This window comes from Amphiprion ocellaris, chromosome 17, assembly GCF_022539595.1.
Source record: "Amphiprion ocellaris isolate individual 3 ecotype Okinawa chromosome 17, ASM2253959v1, whole genome shotgun sequence".
Taxonomy (NCBI): domain Eukaryota; kingdom Metazoa; phylum Chordata; class Actinopteri; family Pomacentridae; genus Amphiprion; species Amphiprion ocellaris.
Window position 1 is genome coordinate 11,337,111 of NC_072782.1, and position 22,156 is coordinate 11,359,266.

General features: G+C 38.4%; 1 protein-coding gene and 4 non-coding genes across 6 annotated transcripts; 3 read left to right on the forward strand and 2 right to left on the reverse strand.

Moving 5' to 3' along the window:
• Positions 1-1,994: 1,994 nt before the first annotated feature.
• Positions 1,995-2,067, reverse strand: trnav-aac (transfer RNA valine (anticodon AAC)). The gene has a single exon. It is a non-coding gene; the product is annotated as a tRNA-Val (tRNA).
• A 192-nt stretch (positions 2,068-2,259) lies between these two features.
• Positions 2,260-2,332, forward strand: trnav-cac (transfer RNA valine (anticodon CAC)). Its single transcript has one exon. It is a non-coding gene; the product is annotated as a tRNA-Val (tRNA).
• Positions 2,333-4,407: 2,075 nt separating this feature from the next.
• Positions 4,408-4,480, reverse strand: trnav-aac (transfer RNA valine (anticodon AAC)). The gene has a single exon. It is a non-coding gene; the product is annotated as a tRNA-Val (tRNA).
• A 201-nt stretch (positions 4,481-4,681) lies between these two features.
• On the forward strand, positions 4,682-4,754 carry trnav-cac (transfer RNA valine (anticodon CAC)). The gene has a single exon. It is a non-coding gene; the product is annotated as a tRNA-Val (tRNA).
• A 3,310-nt stretch (positions 4,755-8,064) lies between these two features.
• Positions 8,065-20,858, forward strand: LOC111585205 (alpha-synuclein-like). Of its 2 annotated transcripts, none has more exons than XM_023294612.3 (6): positions 8,065-8,338; positions 8,714-8,874; positions 9,033-9,062; positions 11,946-12,088; positions 19,236-19,307; positions 20,068-20,858. In XM_023294612.3, the coding sequence occupies exons 2-6, from the start codon at positions 8,754-8,756 to the stop codon at positions 20,083-20,085; spliced, it is 384 nt and encodes a 127-aa protein (XP_023150380.1). In that variant the 5' UTR covers positions 8,065-8,338; positions 8,714-8,753; the 3' UTR covers positions 20,086-20,858. The 2 variants fall into 2 exon arrangements, with proteins under 2 accessions (XP_023150380.1, XP_023150378.1); XM_023294610.3 differs by having other exon boundaries at positions 8,066-8,338; positions 8,711-8,874.
• Positions 20,859-22,156: the final 1,298 nt, after the last annotated feature.

A 22,156-nucleotide genomic window follows, 5' to 3' on the forward strand; every position in this document is an offset into this window, starting at 1 on the left:
AGCTTGTAATTTGTGCATGTGTTGCGGTTAATTACAGCTTTGATTCCATGATAATTAATCCAGTGAAAAACAAAGTCATTATTTCATAAACGCGTAGATCAAAAAGGCTGTGAGCTCCTGCTGTAACTGAACCTGAGCCCTGCAGACACTTCGGCTGAATACAGATGTCCACCGCTGTTAACTATCTTCATGTCAAGTCTGCAATTGTGTCGAGCTGAGAGGCGAGATTAAACGCACTATAAGGCAGGACTTAAGACATCAAGCGTTTCCATGGTGATGAACTGAAATTCCTGACCCTGCTTCTCATTTCAAAGCATGTGTCTGAAATGTTCTTAAATGTATCGTCAACTTATGTCTGGTATGTGTAGGTCTGCAGCATGAGCTATGTCAGATATGATTAGAATGAATTAGAATCAGAACTGTCAGAACTTCTAAACACTTAAGAGTAGGTGGATGGGAAACCAGTCATTGCCCATCTGCTTATAACAAGCAAATTCTAATTATTCATCCTGGGCATTTTCTGTGGGTGTGTATGATGAAAAATCACCACAAAAGCAAAATAATGAATCAAAAATTAAGAATGAAATGACAAATTATACCCCGGTCTTCCGCGTGACAGGTGGAGATACTGTCCACTATACTAACGAGGACTGCGTGAGTAACAACTGAGCTGCACATGTAACAGCAACCATTGCTGTTTCCTATCATTCATCTGCTTGACAGATAGGTCATCTGTGGCTCCATTCACACAGACCCCCAACAGACACACACAATATCTGTCATTCCCACAGGACTAGCCAATACACCAAGTGATGCCATAACAATGTAATAACAGACTGAAATGTAATTAATAGCAGTTGATCAAAGTGTCCATATAACGAACAGCACAGTCAATTTCTGATTTCTTAAAAGTTCAGGATTCAAACTGAAGAGGACCACAATGTCACATAATAACAACATGCAGCTGATTGAGCCAATCACTTATCAGATACTGAGCTACTCTCAGCACAGTTTTACCACCATTAGCGCCTGACGTCATCCTCCAGATGGTACTTTCACTACCGTTGAAGGAACGTTAGTGGGCCTTCGGTCATGTGTTTTATGAGTGAAAAACGCCTTGGACTCCTCACCCTCAAAGGTATACCTGAAGAAGCCTCTTTGATGACACATGACAAACTGGAATATTCTTAAAACAACTGTTTTAATGTTTTGGCGTTTAATTTGTCATGTAATCTTGCTAACCTTCACAAATAAAACAATAGCATAGACACATCTGCAAAAGGTACAAAAGTTTATTGTCAGAATTGCATTCAAGAAAACAATAGCGGTCCGGGGACCGAAAAACAGAAGTATAACAAGAATAACTTTTAACTTTTGCATGACACGTAGTGCATCAGTGCATCCTGTACATCTCTGCCCTCCTCCTCTACACCTTGTGCCACTGCAGGCTCATGTGCTGCTGCTTCAGGTAAATCCCATGAAGTCTCATAAGACAGCCATCTTAAACACATACACAGCATACATATTTTAATACCTAATAGCGATAAACTGCAGCCATTACTGGGTCGTTCACAGGACTGAGACACGATAGCTAGCGAACTAGCATTAGCTTACCCTCATATGTCGTCTCGTTCATATCCTCTTGTCTTCAGCTTGATACTGCTGTATCGCCTCCCAAACTCTCCTGTGTGTCTCCTGAGTGTTTCGACTCGCCGCTCTCAGCTTTCTCCGACTCTTCTATTACTCTGAATCTGACAGAAAGCCACAGACCGAGCAGCAGGTATACCATCGCCTCCATGTCCATTGTTGTGTTGCGTTTGCGTCGCACACAAATGACGGTAAGGGACTTTTGGGCCGCCGTGCTATGACGACTCCACCCACGACGAGGTTATATGGAAAAACAACTAAACCGAGACGAGCCGAGTCCAGTACAGTAGTGGCGAGCCGTACCGCGCCGAGTAGATGCTTATCGAAATGAGGCTAAAGAATAAGCTTGTTTCCGCCCGGTTTTGAACCGGGGACCTTTCGCGTGTTAGGCGAACGTGATAACCACTACACTACAGAAACTGTATAGGATCACGTGATCACCTGTACAGTTGATGTCAAATGATCTCAATATTCATAACAACACATTCATTAGTCATTGACTATGGTAAATTATTATAATAAAGCGATAACAATGATAAATATTTCTGTAAACTAGACACAGTAGGACAATGTACCTCCCTGTGAATCAATGACACCAAAGACACTCGCGTAGTTTCCGTAGTGTCGTGGTTATCACGTTCGCCTCACACGCGAAAGGTCTCCGGTTCAAAACCGGACGGAAACATCTTTATTTGCCAACGTTAGAGCTCAATATGAAGATCAAACAGCTCTGCCAATCAGTCATTAAGTGATTGGAAAGAATTAAACATAGACATAAAAACAAGCACTGCTGCAGCAAACACATTCATTAGTGAGGAGTCATGCCAACCAGGTGTCTTGAGTCTTCATGGTGATCTATGCACTGATTTCAAACACCTCTAACTTAAGACATCCAGCCTGTGACCTGGAAATCCATCTTGTTTCCTAAAATCCATATCGAGGATGGAGGAGGCTGCTGGAGGAGTTAGAAACAAGGATGCACAGATGTATCCTACCTGTGTCCTCCATGAAGTCTTTTCTGCACCAGTGACATAAAAGAGGTGTGATGCAGCTGGAATGTACAAACCATGTGGGCAGTAGGACCAACAAATGTATGTATATGATATTCAATATTAATATATGTCTGTCTTCATTTGTGTGGTACTATTATTTGTCTAATCTTTTATATTTCACTCTGTACAAGTGTGGTAAATAAAAAATGAAAATGCATGACGTCTATACCTTCTTGTCAAATATAATTCTGCCAGGTTGTGCCTTATCATGAAGTCCGTTCTGCTCATCTGACAGATCATAAACCACATGGTTGGCTTATGGTTTTAATAAAACAATAGACAGCCAATACAGCTGTGCCACATGCCGTATTTAATTGAAATTGGTTTAAACTGACACTCCGATGTGAGGATTTCTCATTTTGTTCGAAACCTGTTGCCTCAACTTTCCTCGCATTGCCTCCTTGGCTCCTCAGACACTAAGAAGCAAGGAGAAGAGTCGAGGAAAGGAATAGAAGATGTGCAACTAGTGAAATGGGATAAGAGGCATTTGTTTTGGGGTGACAATAAATACCTCTTAACCCTCAATGATAGACCTGAAGAAGCCCTTTGGATGAGAGGTGAAACATATATACATCTTACTATGTGCATACTTCCTCATCAAAAGTACACTTAAAGGCCACAAAAGCAAGAAAAATAATTATAATCTGATAGCTCTGTTTAAAGTAATAGACTGTAGACTGCTGTATTATTAAGATAGTGAATGGTGCTTGCATAGGATGGTTTTGTAGAACAGCTTGGACCAGCAACAAAATGCACAAACTGAATGGACAGAGTCTGAATCAGCTCTTAACATTAAGGCCATGTGAGTAGTGATGTGTTCACCTTCTGCTGCACCTACTAATGTCTCTAAACAGTGATGTGTTCACCTACTAACCCCTGTTTGCTTACAGATTTAATGAGCTGACGGGATTTACTGAACCCTCAGCGCTCGGGGGCTTCCCAGGAATACGCCCAGTAAGTCTGCACATGTGGTGAAATCTGGATTTTTAAGTTTGGGAGTAAACAGCCAATGAATGCATCATGATAAAGCAACCTCGGAGGAAAAAAAAACTGCTTGTGTCTGTGAGAGTGATAGTGGATGATGATTCACAGGCAGAAAACATAGCAACAGACTTTGGCAGGGACTCTGAATCTGAGCAGGGAGACGAGTAGAAACTTACAAAACAGTAGTGAGGAGAAAGTGCTGAGGCCATCTGGTTTCTCTGGAGGGAGATGCCAAATCTAGCACTGGGATTTAATGGTTAATGTTTAGGAAAACACTGAGTCAACTATTACCATGCCATCTTCATGATGTATAACTTCTTGATTTAAGAAGCAAATGTTATTACAACAGATATTGTCACTTATATCTCTTGGATAGAGGCCATGAGGACCTTTCACATGTGAGGCGAACATTTTTGTATCTGTATTGTTTGCATTAAGTATCAGTAGAGACACTCTGCTGAAGTGTTTTGTTCCATTTTGCCCTCATTTTGTAACAGTCAAGAGGATTATGTGTAACTTAGCACAGTAGTTTTGTTTGGTCTCTTGGAGTCTCTTGTCAGTTTCATCATCTCATCAGATTCTGCTCCCATATGATCTTATTTTTTAAAATGACATTTCATTTCAGTCATGTGTTTTATGGGTGAAAAAGGCCGTGCACTCTTCACCCTTAAAGGTATACATGAAAAAAGCCTCTTGGATGACAGACGAACTCAAAGAATAAATTTGTTTCCGCCCGGTTTCGAACCGGGGACCTTTCGCGTGTTAGGCGAACGTGATAACCACTACACTACGGAAACTGCGTTCGTCGTTACTGGTTACCAGTACTGTTGAGATCAAAATATCTAGATATTTAAAACAAAACATGTATTAGTCATCGACTATGGTAAATTATTATAATAAAGCGATAGCAATGATAAATATTTCTGTAAACTAGACACAAACCCAGTAGTACAATTTACCTCCTTGTGAAACCATGACAAGACATCAACTCCTGTGTGGTTTCCGTAGTGTAGTGGCTATCACGTTCGCCTCACACGCGAAAGGTCCCCGGTTCGAAACCGGGCGGAAACAAATTTGTTTGCCAATGTCAGTGCTGAATATGAAGATCAAACAGCTCTGCTAATCAGTCATTTAAGTGAATGGAAAGAATTAAACATAGACATAACAACAAGCACTGCTGCAGTACATACATAGATAGATATAGATATGTCTTACTATTTGTATACTTCCTAGTTAAAAGTACATTTAAAGGCCACAAAAGCAAGAAAAATAATCATAATCTGATAATTCTGCTTTAAGTAATAGACTGTATACTGCTCTGTTATTTAGATAATGAATTGTGCTTTCATAGGATACTTTTGTAGAACAGGCATGTGAGTAGTGATGTGTTCACCTTCTGCTGCACCTATTAATGTCTCTAAAGAGTGGTGTGTTCACCTACTAACCCCTGTTTGCTTAGACATGAAATTACCTGCTGATTCATTTTGATATTTCAGTTTTTTTTGTTTACAGAGAACATACTTAAACTATGTCTTTATTGAATACAAAATATTCTGTAAAGTATGGACTCACTTGGAGTTTTGGAGTACAATTCATTGATAGGAGCTACAACAAGAAAAGCATTCAGAGAGCGAATTGAGCAAAGCACTTTGATTTCCTCTGCCTCTGAATTTGCTACAGGAATACTGTCTTTGGCTATTATTTGTGTAAAAGTTTGCTTTGCTACTTTGCTGTTGTTTATTTTCACTGTAGAACATTCCAGCTGTGTTACACAATTGAAAACCAAATGACCTCCGACAGCCAGGGACACTTGAGGAATGCAGACATATTGTGAAAAAGGGACATAGAAAGAACATGAGTCTAAGAGGACAAAGGGGATGGATGGAGGAGGGAGAAGAAGAGGATGGGTGAACCAGAGGAAAACGTAGCAGGAAAGAAGATGATCTAGATACATATATTACCCGTTTAAACTATATAATAAGCAACATTTATAGAGTATGTGTCTTACTGCGTTTTGCTGCAGGATTTATTATGATTAATGAATATTTTACTGTTATTTTATAGAATTATAATCCATGAATAAGAGGCCAGTTTAGACATCACCAGGTTGTGAAACAACCCCAGTAACAAATGTTTTGTCAATAATGCTGCTATACATGTTGCTAGTCCATTGATTAATGCTCATAGGAGTACAACCTTTATTATAATGTCCCCTTTAAAAATATAAGCATTTTAATCATCATGTCTGCAGTTGTAGATTTTAAATATATTATAGATTTTTGTTGTACTTCTGTTAGTAGGTGGTTACTTAAGTGGAATTTCTAAAAGAGTGGCAGTTCAAAACATGTCCTTTTGTTGTCTTACAACTGATGTAAAGCAGTAATAAGCTACTTTAGGGTGAATGTTGTTAAAGTGGGGCAGCTGGCAAATTGGGACAGTTAAGCTTTTCAATGAGCTTAGCATTTGGTGAAAATAAAAAGTTCGCATGGATGGAATCTCACAAAAGTCACTGTAACATCACGTACAGTTACACTCAATCCCTGAAAACTCTGTGGCCATTGAAATTCCATAAGGTGTCCAATTTTACCAGGAGTGTCTGTATAAAGTGTTCTTAGGACATATTGTGTTTGAGATGGAGAAATGAATTCTATGTTTGAGGCTTCTTATTTTTTTCTTCTGTGCAATTTAGTAAGAGGGTTAGTTTTTATAGAACTGTATCAAGCTGGGGCAGGGGCGTGAGGTACTGGAATTGTTCCTGAATGCACGTTTTTTTTATACCAATACACAATTAAACAAGACATTATTTACAACTCATAAACATTTTTTGTGAAAGCACTTGAATGATATTAAGGCTATTTATTTTTTTCAATCAAAAACAGCAAATTGCACCATTCAGTCAATCAATTTTCAATCAAATGTATTTATATAGCACAATTTAAAAGAATTTAAGTTGACTAAAGGGCTCTATGTGTTCAGCAAAAAATGATGTGCAGACTGACAATATAAATATATAATAGACAGTATAAAATATAAATGTGCAGACGATATACACTGCCTGGCCAAAAAAAATAGGTAAGAGCCATCCACTGGATAATTACTGCAGTGATGAATACATTTCAGCTGCAACAACTTATTTAACCCTAGATGATGCAGTGAGGAGCTTCTCATTTCTTAAACAACCATGTTGGAAGATGTATCCTGTGGTCATGGAAAGGATGTTAATCTGTCTCTGAAGGGTCAAATTATTGGCCTGCATCAAGCAAATAAAACAGCTAACTAGATTTCTGAAGCTACTAAAATCAGGTTAAGAACCATCTAATGCATTATTAAAACCTGGAAGGATAGTGGAGAACCATCATCTTTGAGGAACAAATGTGGTCGGTCATGTGGTGTGATGAGTCCAGATTTACTCTGTTCCAAAGTGATGGGGGCATCAGGGTAAGAAGAGAGGCAGATGAAGTGATGAACTCATCATGGCTAGTACCTACCAGCCTGTGGGAGTTAGGGTTATGATCTGGGGTTGGTCAGGTTCAGCAACGTTATGTTCCCAAAGAATGAGGTCAGCTGACTACCTGAATATACTGAATGACCAGGTCTTTCCATCAGTGGAGTTTTTCTTCCCTGATGTTCATGGGCATGTTCCAAGATGATGATGTCAGGATTCATGGGGCTCACCTTGTGCATGAGTGGTTCAGGGAGCATGAAACATCATTTTCACATGTGGATTGTCCTCCACAGAGTCCAGACCTCAGCCCCATTGAGAATCTTTGGGATGCGCTGGAGAAGACTTAGGGCAGTGGTCCGACTCTCCCATCATCAATGTAAGATCTGAAAAATGAATGCATCTCTGGACAGAAATAAGAAGCTTATCAAAACAATGCCATAGCGAATGAGTGCCAATTAAATATTAGTGTGACTTTTTTTTTTTTTTGGCTGGGCAGTGTAGAACTAGTAAAATAAATTAGTAAAACACTGAAACTGTAGAAAATACCAAAATAGGACAGTAAAGTGTAAGACCAATTTCTAAAAAAAAAAGAGAGATGAAATATTAAGACTACTGAGGGCTGCTAAAAGCCATGAAAACATGACAATATCAAGAGGAGGAACGTTTGATAAATGAAAAATGCACACTTTAATTTACTGTGAGTCAACCCTAATTTGACCTTTTTACTTTACAATCGAAAAAAACAACTTGAGCAGGGATGTGCAGCTGTGGTTAACATCTTCTGCAGAATCACTGTGCCACTAATTGGTAGTTTGGCCGCAGACGCATTTAGCCGACTGGTGTTTTGTTTTTTTTTGTTTTTTTAAGCGGCTGCTGCACCTACACGCTGTGGACAACCCACGTACTGAGAAAGAGCTACGTAATCTGTGTGTGTGTTGGAGCATCTCCTCTCTGCGATCAGCATCACGGGCTTTAATCGCTTCTTTTCTTCCATCGCAGGAGGAGGCGTCTGTCTGTCCAACCTGTGGAGCGTCTGTCTTTCCGTCGGTCTGTCTCCGTCTGATCGCTTCACTCCACACACACGTCGTCTTCAGAGTGCACTCGGAAGTTTTTGGAGACAATAAACCGGTTTTGCTGCTCTTTGGGGGAATCTCCAGTCATCCCGGAAGACTCACCACATTCTCGCCTCAAAGGTAGTTGAAGCAAACAGGTGCGTAAAACCACATCTCTCCTAGAAATATTACCACGAAATCGTTTATTTCAGAATACTAACGTGACACAGTTCTAATTTCCGCCCACATTGCAATACAATAGATGTGTTTCCTCTCGTTTTTTCATTATTTAAATGATTCCATTCATGTTTTTTCGGCTGGGTTGTAACCAATTCCTACAGGTGGGATTTTCAGTAGCTGCTCGTATATCTTACAAGCAGCTCACATACTTCCAGCCGACGATTTTGGCTGGACAAACCTGTCAGGGAGAGAAGAGAAGGAGGGCGGTGGCATCGATTTTTTTTTCTCTGTGTGTGTTTTAATACCGAATTTATCCCCTTTTCCTCATTGCGCCTCTTTCGACATCTTAGCAGCCGTGTGTGTGCGCGTAATTTGGGAGCCAATCAAGCAGCCATGGAGGGGTTCATGAAGGGTTTGTCCAAAGCCAAGGATGGGGTCGTGGCAGTGGCGGAGAAAACCAAGCAGGGAGTGACTGGAGCCGCCGAGATGACGAAAGATGGGGTCATGTTTGTCGGTGGGTTGTGGGAATTAATTTGATTTATGATCAGGCATCCAGAACAATGGCACAGAGGCTCCAACACCATTCATTTTTACTATTATGATTCTTGAATGATGAAAAAGAATATTTTCATGATCTGTGCTTAATTGAGCTTTACCTGTGTCGTGTTTCAGGTACTAAAACAAAGGATGGAGTCACAACAGGTAATATTTCTGCCCCTTTCCCCTCCTCTTCTGCAAAATCTACAAGTTTTCTGATTTCAATCTGTCTTGTTAAAGTCTAAAGATGATTTATAGCCAATAAATCTCTGTCGTGAAAGTGAAAAATAAAAATAAATATAAATAATAATATAAATAAAATAATAATAAAAATAGAGCTTAATCTTGCCGAATCCTCATGTGGTCAGTAAGACAGATGTACTGCAACTCAGCGGGTGAGTAAGTGTCATATTTCGCCGCCTAACTCAACACAACCTGCCAACTCCCCATGGGCCCAGGTCCTGCCATTTCTCATACATAACAAGCAGAGAAGCAGAGGGAGACCGCCTGTTATGGAGAGAGTCAAACAGAGAAACCGTTTCAAACACAGTATTTACCTTCCAAAAGTACATTTATTTGTGACGTTTCAGTGCTAAACCATAATCAGGCAAATGGTCTGTGATGAAGAGAAGCCATCTTAAATAGAGAGTGGCTTGTTGTTGAGCTGGTTGTATTTATTATGAGGACTTCTTTTTAACAATTACATTTTTCACTTGTAAATGGATTACTGCAGGTTCATCTACAAATGTGACCTGCCAGATTTCAATGTATATATTTTTTGGAAATTGGTGTCATCTTATGGTTATCTACCTATTTATATTTGGTATTTGTGCCATCCAATAGCATGTAAGGAAATATGATTGGTTGCAGATTTGGGCACTGTCCACACATGCACAGGTATTATTTAGTACGTAGATTTTTCTATGCATTTTGGTTGTTTGTCTACTTGAAAATGCAGTTTTAGGTAACTTAAAACTGAACTTCTGAAAAATTCCCTCCAGTTAGTAGCGTTATCGCCATTGTATAAGGCCATTTTGTGGCCAAAAATAGGGCTGCTGCTAATCTTGCTAACAAGAATTTTTATATGTTTATAGATAAATGTACAGTTCTTTCACCACACCGAGGAACAGAGTAGTCAGAATCAGTCAGCATGTGTGAATTCCTCCTTCATCCTCAACGTGTCACTGTCAGTAGCCAAAAGTGAAACCAGTAATTTTTCAGGCCTCTGATTGGTCGACCTGGCTTTAGGGTTAGATTGCCACCTGCCTGCTGGTTTGGAGTTCAAAGTTTCAGTTGTGTTTTTGAGTTTTCCATTTGCAATTTATTTATTTATTTACTTTTAACAAAGTAGGAAAACCTGTTATAAAAAAAAATCTGCAAATGAGTAAACTGGGCCTAGCAGCCGCTCCCATCAAATGCCATTTGCCTGATGAAGGTTTAGCCCTGAAACATTGCAAAGTATTCTTTCAAGTTAGACAAGTTAGGTGTGCTGCAGTCAGAAATAATTGCGTGACAGACTTTTTCGACTGTTTTGTAAACTCTTAAAATTCCTAAGATTGACTAGTAAGACTGTAAATTCTGAAAAATAGGTTAGCTCCTCAGAAAGTTTTCAGCATTTAATGACTCAGTTATAAGTCAGGAATGTCAGTGTCAAAAGTGACATTTTAAGCCTTAATTTCACAAGAAAGCCTCACTGAACTGAAAATATGTCTGCCAACATAATTCTCCAATACAGTTAAAGACGATTCAAGCAAATATATATAAAACCAAAAGCACTGATATGAAAAACTTTAAAATTACACAACAGTGCTTTACTCAAACAATTACAGGCGGGGTGAAACCTGATGAAGCCTAACAGACTTTGAATGGAAACGCCTCCAGGCTGTTCTGAGGTTTGTCAAGTAACTAAATGACAGGACAGGTGATGGAAACCATTCTAGAAAAAGCAGAAGCAGGGGAGTGAACAAGAAAGGAAAGTGACAACAGTGCTACTTAGAAAGTTACATCATACAGTTAACACATAAAACCTCTTATTTCTGTATTGATTTGTGATGACCTCTCATGTCTTTTTACTACTTTAAGAAGGACTGGAACTCATGTGATTGCCCTTGTGCATTTGATTGAGCATTTTGAGGCTGTCGTTGTTGGATTGGAGGGAACTTTGCACCATTTATTCATGTTTTAACCCTCCTGTTGTCCTCATTTACGGGCACCAAAAAATATTGTTTCCTTGTCTGAAAAAAATCCAAAAAATCAGAAAAAAAAATCCTCAATTTTCTGAAAATTTTCAAAAAATTCCTTTAATTCCTTAAAAGTTTGATTTTAAAAAATCCCCCAAAAGTGGCAAGAAAATTCTTGTAAATGTTTTCAAAAACACAAGTAAAAACCTTCCAAAACTAAATCCTAAAAATATCTAAAGTGATTACATATATATCAGTAAAACTTTTATTATTTTCTTTAAGAACATTCACAAAAAAATCAACCAAAATCCAGCGAAATTCACTGGATTTTGGTTGATTATTTTGTGAACTTTCTTAAGAAACATTTTTAACATTTCTTTTTTTCCATCAAAAAATTTTCAAAGTTTTCCCAAAAATGTTGAAAATGTGGACATCAGAAGTTTCACTGTGAAAATATATTTTCTTCCCACATTTTCAAACTTTAAAACGGGTCAATTTTGACCCACAGGACAACGGGAGGGTTAAATAGGAACATTTGAGATTTTGGACACCTTATGATTGTTCTTTTCACACCTCCATCAGGTCAAAGAAGGGGGACAAAAAAAAAAAAGTCAAAATAATGTTGAGTGAAAACGTAACAGATGGTAATATTGTCTATTTTCAGTCTGAATATGACACTGACAACTAAAAACAAGTCAGTAAAAAGCAGCAGCTCCAGTCACAGTGGAAGCTTTGAATCCAGTATTGTGGGATCTGGTCCTGCTGCTGTGTCAGTCCTCTCAGGTATTGAGGCTCTATGGAGATACTCCCTCCTTTAACACCCTCCCGTCTCTCCCCTTCCTCCCCTCTCCTCCCTTCGTCCCCACAGTTGCAGGTAAAACTGTGACTAGTGTGACTCAGGTGGGCGGAGCCATGGTTACCGGGGTTGCCACTGTGGCCCAGAAGACTGTGGAGGGAGCAGGAAACATCGTCGCCGCCACCGGACTGGTCAAGAAGGATCCTGCCAAACCAGTAAGAAAGATGCTAATAAGCATGAGTTGAACTGAAAGTTATTTTTCTTTTTTTTATGATCAGAAGTCCTGCATTAACCTTCGTGTAGGTTTTAACAGTCAGTTTTTGTTCAGCACTACAAACCAAATCATCCAAAATAAAAGTTGACTCATCACTTCTCTAATATATTGCCAGCAAAAATGTTGTGATGTTCATGAATGCACAATGTAAAAAAAAAAAAATGTAATAAGATAAATAAAACTTAAAAATATGCACACTTAGGGTACCAAATAAAATATGTTAAGAACAAAACTAACTATGAAAGCTGTAACAAAAAGTGTGACAATGATGGCAGATATCTGTATATTATTTTTAGCTCATTTAAATACAGGAAAATTAATTTTCCAGTAAAACGTTGTAAAAGTAAAAATTACTGCTTGTAAGTCAACAGATTTTTGACATTTTTTTTATAGTGAACATGTAAATCAATATTTCTTTCTGTGATTTTACTTTTTTGTTATTATCTGCAATTTAACAGAGCAGGAAAAATCTATAAAATAATAATTTTTAAAAAATTTACCCTTTTTCAGTCTGAAAATAACAGCAAATATGGGTAAAATGTCAATAGTGTTTATAATAATAAGATTTTTAGATGATTTAATTACAGTCAAAACAGTATAATTCCACGACCATACATTGTAAAAGAGTGAATTACTATTTATAAAACAAATACATATTTTTGATGTGGACTGTTTTTACAGTTTTTTAAAATTTATTTTTGTTTAGTTTTTTTTCTTTTACAACTTGGAAATTAATACGTATTTTCTGTGATTTTTCTTGTTATTATCTGTAATTTTACAAAATGGGAAAAACTGTAAAATTTAAAAATAAAATTTAAAAAAAAAATGCTAAAAAGACTCCAAAAGCTCAGTTTACAGTTAAATATGTTCATTTCTTTTATAGTGTATGTGCCCATGCTGACTTTTGTATTTATTCAGTCAAAACTGTAATTGTCAAAAAGAAGGAATTCAGGTTTAATTTATGATTATAGCGCATCTTATGGTGTTCTCCACACAGCGTGAATATAAATAAATAATTTTTTCCCACCCACACAGGCAGTTATCCTGAGGGACTGTTAGCTGTTGGAGTTGTTGGTTCCATCTGTGGTTTAAGTTCTCCCTATGCTTCGTCCTGACTCTATGTTCCTCCATATCCGCTGATGTGCAGAGCTCTAAGATAACACAAATACTTATTGTTGTCTGGTCATTTGGACTCATGAAAAAAGTCCCCTAAAACTCAAGGAAGACCCCCTACTTTGTAGAATGTGGCACAAATGCAGCAACATTGCAATAGCTGCCAACTTAACTAACAAAATTTTAAAAAAAAAACACCTAATAGGGATCATTGCTAAAATGACCAAGCAAGCTACGTCTCGAGTGGAAAACAAAGCTATCTGCAAGATATTAAGTAAAACTTTTGTTCCAGGAGTAAGAAAGTTTCATTCAAAATTCCACTGACATTTGAAATGATGCAAATAACTAAACATACGGCCTTTTAACATTTAACCTTTAACAGTAGGTTGTGTTAGCAGCCTTAAACAAATCATCTCCTATAAGGCCTTTACATTTACTGGCTAAATGTCACGGCTCTGCAGAGGAGACCAGAGCAGGAGTGAATCAATGTGTTGGCATTAGTTCAGACTTGTCTAATAACAGCAGGAGAGAGGCTGAAAGAGTGAATTTTGTGGAGGATTTCGACCAGAAAGTTGAAAAATGACCTGAGAAGACACTGTTGAATGGTGAATTTTGTGACTATGGTCACAGTTCTTTTCTCAGTGTTCAAAAGGTCATTTTTGTTTAGCTTCATTGAATCACAAAGGTATTAATTCTATTTGTCTTCTGTTAGTCAACCAGTGAAATGGGGAAACGAGAGGACAATATTTCCACAAGTTTGTCCATGAGACATTATTTTTGAAAAACCGAAAGCGGAGAATCATCGATTTTTATTCACTTATAGAACAAGTACAACTTTAATGGTTGCACATTATGGATGCTTAGACTTCTCCATAGTTACATAAATATAATGTACATCCATACGCTTAAATCCCATTTTTAGAAATGGCAGTTTGCACCACATCCCTCCATTTCATATAGCGGCTGCAAGCCATAACTCTTCAACGTGTCAAAATGGCCTCCTGACCTTGAGTCATTTGTCATCACTTCTCATATCTGCTGTGTGTCTTTCTTCTCTGAAATGAAAGCTGTTACATATTGTTAGCTTTCCTGGATTGTTCATCCGTCAGTCTGGCCTTCGTTTGTCAAAAGGGGAGGAGGAGGCAAAGGCAGTTTACCGTAGTAAACAATTTACTGCTGGGACACAAGTCACATATGAAAAATGATTCTCGTATCGCCTCCTCAGTGGCTTTTAGTCTATATTTTGCCTGGATCTTTCTCTACAAGTGTCTCCTTCAGCCTTATATTTGATAGTTACTTATGTACACGCAGGGCTACAGCTACATTTGTTTTTGATATTTTTACTGAGAATATAGGGGTTCGGTGATGTGGAAGAAATTACACTCTGCATTTTAAAACTTACAGATTAAGATGATGACGGTGCTTGTGGACTTGTGTGTGTCCTGTAATAACATTTCACACCTGTGACTTTTGGACAGGAGCTCATTAACTTAACATGTGCACCTGAATATAATCACAGAATGAGCAGGTATGACAAGTGACATCACAAAAATGAAAATACTGCTACATAGCCTAATTCAAGTACAACAGAGTTCTACAGTTCCAAAATGGTTCTCAATGGTCCAATGGCACGATTAGAAAAAACTATTAAATTTCATACTTTTATCTTAAGCAGTTCCAGAGATATTGCCGTGCAAACATAACCTTAAATTTCAATGTGCGAAAGAACTGACAGAAAAATTTAGTTGACTGGCAATTTAAAGAAAAACAACAAAACTAAAATTTTTGCAAATATCTTTATACATATCCATATTTTTTGTTATCAAAGCTTTAGGCAAGTCACACACAAGTAGAAATTGTTCTAAAAATGTGATAAAATATTATAAAATTCACACAGGTGAAGTAATATTTGACATTGAGGGCCGTTGGACATCTACAATATGCGTACATTTACTGATGATTGGTTTTCATTTCCAGTGTAATCTAATATAATCAAGATAAACTTTAAAGGCAGCCCTGAGAGTCTTCTACCACTAGTGGTGCTGTGGAGCAAGTGTTTACTGACATCACAGTGTACACTTTTGTAAATCATTTCAAGGTTTTTTTTGCACTAAAATAGTCTAGCAATAAACTAAAAAAGCAGTTATAAACCAACAGTGATATAGTCAAAATATTCCTAAAGATCACCTTTACATGGTATTCATGAGAAGGAAATATTGTATATTTACTAATTGACTGCATTTAATAAAACATCATGGATCCACAATCATACGTGCAGTTTTAACTGAACATTAGACACACTAAGCAGGGTTGTGGGGGTTTCTTCCAAGAGAAACAGCCAATTTTCTACATCTCGGTGAATTTTTTTTGTGCCTTATCTGCATCAATTTACGCTATAAATGTCTGTATTTATTTCAGGGGAAACACAAAATTCAGGCACCAGATACAGACAAACAATCCAAAATGTAATGGAAAATATAATGCAGTAAAGCTCTCATACATTCTGTGCTTCTTTCAAATATTGGATCAACTTTTTCTCATTTAATATCATCCGTGCTGAGTCAACACACACATATAAAGTCATGATTTACTCTTTCTGTCCTGTTTTCTGTCTGTTGTTTGGGATCCTAATCTCTTTATGTCTGCATCTGGCAGCAATTCACATAAATGATCCATTAAATTACCTAAATTAACTGAGAAACCCCTGGACTTTAGTAGTTCATTTGTTTGAGGAAGATCTCTGCTCTTGCTCAAAACTGTCTGCACATTCAAAAATTATATAAATCTGTAGTTTGGATCATTTCAAGGAATCATGTATGTCACAACTATATTATTGAAATAGGGTGGACCACATTTTAATTCTATCTGAACTTCATTAAAGCTTCTAAATAATTCTAGAAAGCAAAACTTTTAATTCCAACTAAATCTCTACAGTTTTACAGCTTTACTTTACAGCAGCTCCTATTAGCACGTCAACAGGTGACCTCGATGCTCTGCTTCATTCACTAAAACATTGTTATCACTGCGCTCCTTTTGTTGTCAAACCACAGCAGTTGAAATTTTCAGGGCTTCCACTGTTGTGTATCTGGATTAATATGGTGTTAAATGTTACCCTGAGGTGGGGGTTGCCCATAATTACCCTCCACTCCTATAACACTGCTGTGAGTAGCAGGAAATAATAATCCGATCAAATATTTCCCAGGGCAACGCAAACACTCGGATGAATGTTTGTTGTGATGCGCGATCCAGCATCCCTTAATTAGTGATGAAGCGCAGGGGAATCCATGACAACAATTGAACAACAGCATGCACACGTGCCTTTAACACTGCTTTAATTGGGTGTAATTAGTGAATAAGCACCCTATAAAAAGAAGAGATACCAGAGAAATTATCAAGGTATTTTCCTGCCTGTGGTTTTTCTGCAGTTCTTTCATGTCATGTTGCTGGGAAAAGCCCCCACACATTTGATTTGGATATCAAGAGACTCATATTAATGTCCAATCAGATCCCTTTATCTGTCGCAGCGGTTGTTTTATTGAAGCAGCTAGACAGGTAACTGTGGTATTCGCCCTGAAGGATAAAAATGATGAATGCGATCAGCCTTATTATGAGGAATCTTGACAAGCCAAGCTGGCAGAAGAGACAAACAGATGGACAACAGACACCAGAGGACTGACTGATGGAGAGTCGGTGGACTGACTGATAAGAATAAACACACAGATTTTAAATTTTATATATATATATATATTTCCCCCCCAGCAAGAGATTGACATACAGGGAGCAGCAGATTGTCCTCATTCCCCAGCGGCTCAGGCATTAAACATCATTAATATTGATTTTATTTAAAAATTGATGCCAGGTTGAGAGAGCCTGTCAGTGATTCTCTCCTGCATCTGACACACACGGATCAGCAAACCAGAGGATGGTGGGATGCTGGGTTTTGATTAATATCCCCATCTAGTTGTTTCATCAATTCATCAGCTGCCGGTGACTCATATCATGACACACAGAGGAGCCAGAAAGGTAGGAGAGGAAAATGACAATGAGACTGAGGGGCGGGTGGAGCGGGAAGGTAAAGAGCAGGGGAGGATAAAAAAGTGATCTCAACAAACGCATCATCTTTTCAGTTGCATGTAATAAAAGGAGGCAGCAGGAAGTCATTTGCTCTGAAACAATACACTAATAGCAGGTGAGGTGTCCGTTTGATTTTGTTGTGGAAGATTACGGTTTGCACGGACAGCTCAGGTAAAGCTTTGAGCTTAAAACTGAACAATTCCTGGACAAAGTTTAATCCAATCGCAGCAAATAGTTTACTGGCCAAGTTTCCATGTGTTTACGTGAGCACACATCTCTCTGGCTCTGCTACGCGAACAGATGGAGGCTTGATGGGCGGGGTTAAACGCAACAGCAGGAGGAGAAGGTGCGGTAGCTGGTTTAAGGTTATGTCAGCCGTCTGCCTCGCATCCACACATCAACACATTGTGACCGCTCCTCATTAAGGAAGGTCACCTCAAGGGCACGGTGCAATCAAGGCATCCTTTGAGCGAGACCGCAGAGACGTCACCTCCATTCTTCATTAGCAGCGTCATGCCTCGTCCCTTTTTTTAGCAGACCACTCACTCAAGATGACCACCGATGGCAGTGACTGTTTTGAAAAGAGCGCAAGTGCTTTTGAATGAAAGAGTGGGGGTGAAATCTGTGTCGCTGCATTCACACCTGTGCCCTTCATCAAGGCCCGTCCTTCTGCATGCTTTTGTAAAGGTAATGACAGATGGATGTGTCTGCAACCGACAGGTCCTCCACAAACAGCTTCGTCATTCACCGACCTTCAGAGTGACTCCTAGAAGCACATCGGTTGGATGGCGTCATTGTGCCATCGCCATCTGTGCATTCTGAAATTGCTTCAAATCACAGCTGCAAAAATAAAACCGTTTTCACAGCTGGGGTTACGGTTTACTTAGATTTAGGCATAAACAGAAATTGGTTAGAGTTGGGGAAGGGTTCGAGCAGAAATAACTACTCAGGTGTGGGCCTTCTTATTTTGGATAAGTGAAGATACAATAAGTGATTAAAGTTATTTAATCGTCTGAACCCCAGACGATTTCCGGATGTTTTTCTCCTGCTGTCGCATTTGTACTCACTGTGTGCGCATTTTTAACTGCAGTATAAAGTCCTGCACCTCTGTGGAAACAGCACAACCATCGCTAGAAGGAAAGACAACTCAAAAATGGCTTTTGTGCACTATAAAAAAGTTACACCACCCTTCATCATAAAAAAGAAAAAAAGAAAATTTAATTTCCTTGAGTATTTGTTTTACTAAAACTGAAAAAAACAACAACCTAGAAACAACGCATACACCATCTTTGCTGCAAGTGCCCACAAGTGTTACCAACAGTGTAATAATGGAGGCTCTACACACTATGAATATTTTACTACTTAAGAAATAACAAGAAACGCACTCAGAGAACGCAGCACTCTGCCAAGACTGTTCATTCCCTGACCTTGAGCTGAATTCAGTTGTGTGTTATACATGTGTACATTATGCATGGATACTGAATTGCCTGACCTAAATATGTAGCGGGCGGCGGGAATTGATGGGACTCGGAAACACCCCCACAATTTAATTAATTGTTCCTTGTGTCATTTCCAGTAAGTCTGCAGCGGTGGATTTGTAGTAGGATCGCAATCATGTGATGGTCAGCAGGCAGCTGTAGCGTTCATTTGTTGTCATAGTTACGGTGATGCCATGCTGCTATCTCAATGGGAAATCCTTGACAAATCTGTGGATCCAGACTATAAGCCACGTCACTGCCAAAATCTATTGAGATGTTCCTGGTGTCATTTCTGACCTTCTCTGAAAAATTCATCTAAATTAGTTGGTCTGTTTTTAGTAATGTTGTGCACAGACAGAAGGATTCACAGACAGACAAACGTACGTCGATCGTTTAACACAGTAAAAATGTGTGTTTTTCCAGACTGAGGATGCCTCACCAGTACAGACTTTGGCAGAGTCACCGATTGACACCGACCCTGCTGATGTTACAGAGGTAAGAGTCAAACACACTCCTACTGGGATGTTTCTCTGCTAGATGCTCACTGGCTGAAGGTCACACAGTTTTATATGATGACCAGAGTTAGCTTCTCACCTCAAATGACATCAAATTTGGCATGTTACAAGACACAAATAAGCGATTAATCCAGGGCCATGTGACTAGAACTTGGACCTTCAAATTCAAAACCTTAGTGAGAGTGAACTGATCAAACTTTTGTCATGTTTGCATCTTTTGAGGTAATTTTTGAAAACATCCATGAGTTCACAACTGAAATGGATTCGTGGGGAACCCTGTTTTTGTTCTGTTATGTCCAACAATTAATCATCTTGTCTATAAAGACATGGGAACAGTGATCTTTAAATCATGGTAAAATTTCTGATAAATTATTGAACTTCTATGTTTTCTGGGATCTGGGGGACAGCTTTCCATATTAAACCTTACTCTAAATGGCTCACATTTTAGTGTCAGTTGTCTAAATCTGTTCAATAAATCATCCGAAGCTTTAAAAATGCTGAATCTTAGAGGTTAAATGCTGCTAAGGGCAAAGACTGACTTGAGTACTTCATAACAGCAGCCAGAGTTCATAAATAAACCAGTTTGATGGGTGGTGTGATGTTACCTCAGCTGCTTAACACAGTTTCTGGGATGTAACATCATTTCGTGTTATAGTGATGTCTCATTTAAGGTTAAAATGATCACTTCACAGGAAGTCATCTGGATGGTAAATTGACAGCTCGTTTCTTTTCTCTCTCAGGAGGACTCCGATGACTGAACAGCTCGAGAGCTTCACAATCAAAGATCAATGAACATTCCATGTTGCTCTGCCAAGTCCCGTCGTGCCTCGTTCTGGTCCTTCATGGAGTCTGTGCTCAGCATCTGTCTTTGTGTGTTTCTGTTACGTACGTCTGTACAGTATAAATGTTGTAGGGATTGAGAGATGTGTGAGTGTATTTTGTGTGTGTGTGTGTGTGTGTTTGTGCCTTTTGCACATCAGTCCTTAAAGGGACCTCAGGTGTGTTTCGTGTTTCGTCTGTGACCAGCCGTCATTTGCAGTGATTCCCTCCCACTGAGAAGACCACCTGGTCACTGTGTGCGTGTGTGTGTGTGTGTGTGTAAGTGTGTGCATGTGTGTGTGTGTGTGTGTGTGTGTGTGTGTGTGTGTGTGTGTGTGTGTGTGTGTGTGCGCGCGTCTATGTGTTTTCTGTGTGGCTATGTCAATAACTCAAACATGAAAATATACCACAATCCACAAACACCTAAGTGTCTATATAAATGAACTATTTACAGTGATCTGTTTGAAATGGAAGCATAATGATGTTCTCTATTTTTGTCTGTATACTGTCACTGTTTTCTGCGGTGGACTTAAAAGTGCTGAGCTATTTGTGCATTCATATAAGTATTTTTTAAGTTGTCACTGCTGTGATGGATATATATCACACTGAATGGACTTCTGAAAACCCAACAGCATGTAAACTAATATTCAGCTTAACCGCTGTGTTATGAATTTATTGGGTTTTAAATGTTGAATAAAATATGTCAAATGTGGGGTCCGTAATGTTTTTAGAATCAATTAATGCATGTATTTGTGATTGCTAGTCTTGCATCAGTAGATATTAATGATCTAATAATGTATAAAGATGATGCCAACCAAAGAAAAGAGCTCTTTTCCATATAAGAGGAATATAAAAAAACTGCTGCCATGTAACCCTCTATTGGGTACTCTGTGTAACTCTTATATATAATCCTATTTTTAAATATTATCTCATGTTTAAATGTCATAATTCATGACATGCTCCTAGAGAATTAAATCTGTAGCTCAGTAGGTATAATGTCTTTGGGAAAGCGGAGCCTTTAGCCCCAAGGCAGAAAAGTTGAAAATAAGTGACTGTTTGACATCTTTGAAGCAAAATATTAAGTTGGACTCAATATAAGAAAATGCATCAATCTCTAAAGAAGCATGATTAATGGTTTAATGCATGGTGGCCTGAATAGGAAAGAAATCACATGCAGAGGTGAAAAGAGAAAATTAAAATTAAAATAAAGGAAATAGCGATATGGTTTAAAGGGCAGAAAGGAGTCTGATCGAGTTCTAAGGGGTTAGTGAGCCTGAGGGCAAAACAGCATTAAGAATGGATCCTATAGTTCTTCCAAACTTTACCACTCTAATGTATGTCTACTGCAAGGGCAGAGGCAGAAAATGTGATGCTTGGTATGTGTATACATAATAATTACTGATCAAATGATGTTTAGTCAGCTGAGTACTGGATTTTCTTTCTGCAGCAGTTGCTAATGGATTTCTTCATTATGCATCCTATGAGTAGCTAAATGTTAATATATATGTATAATAATATATAATGAAGCTGCAAACCAGTGTGGCCTTTAATAGCCATCATGTTTAAGTCCTGTCCAGTACTCAACTAGTGTTGAACCCAAGTGTTTTCAGCTGTCTTTCCTTTACTAAAGCAATGGCTGATTCACATTAAGTATGTGAAACATTACCGTAATTTTATCAGAATTGTTTTCAGAAAAGTACACTTGGTAACGAAATATAGAGAAAATGAATGTGAATAACTAAACTTTACGACCAAAATAGTTGATCTAAACCATCAGCAAACATTTTTTTCCCTTCACTGTATTCAAATATAATAAAGTCAGTCAGCTGACCATGACGGATCCTCAGTTTTATTCCACAAGAATTTCCATTTTGATTTAGCGATCAGTAACGTGTTAACAGCCCGTTCTCATCGTCATGAATGAAGATAAAGTGTAAGCCAATGCAGTAATCAGCATTAATCTCTCGCTAATAGGAGAAAATTACTGTAAAGTAAGACGATGCAAACGTG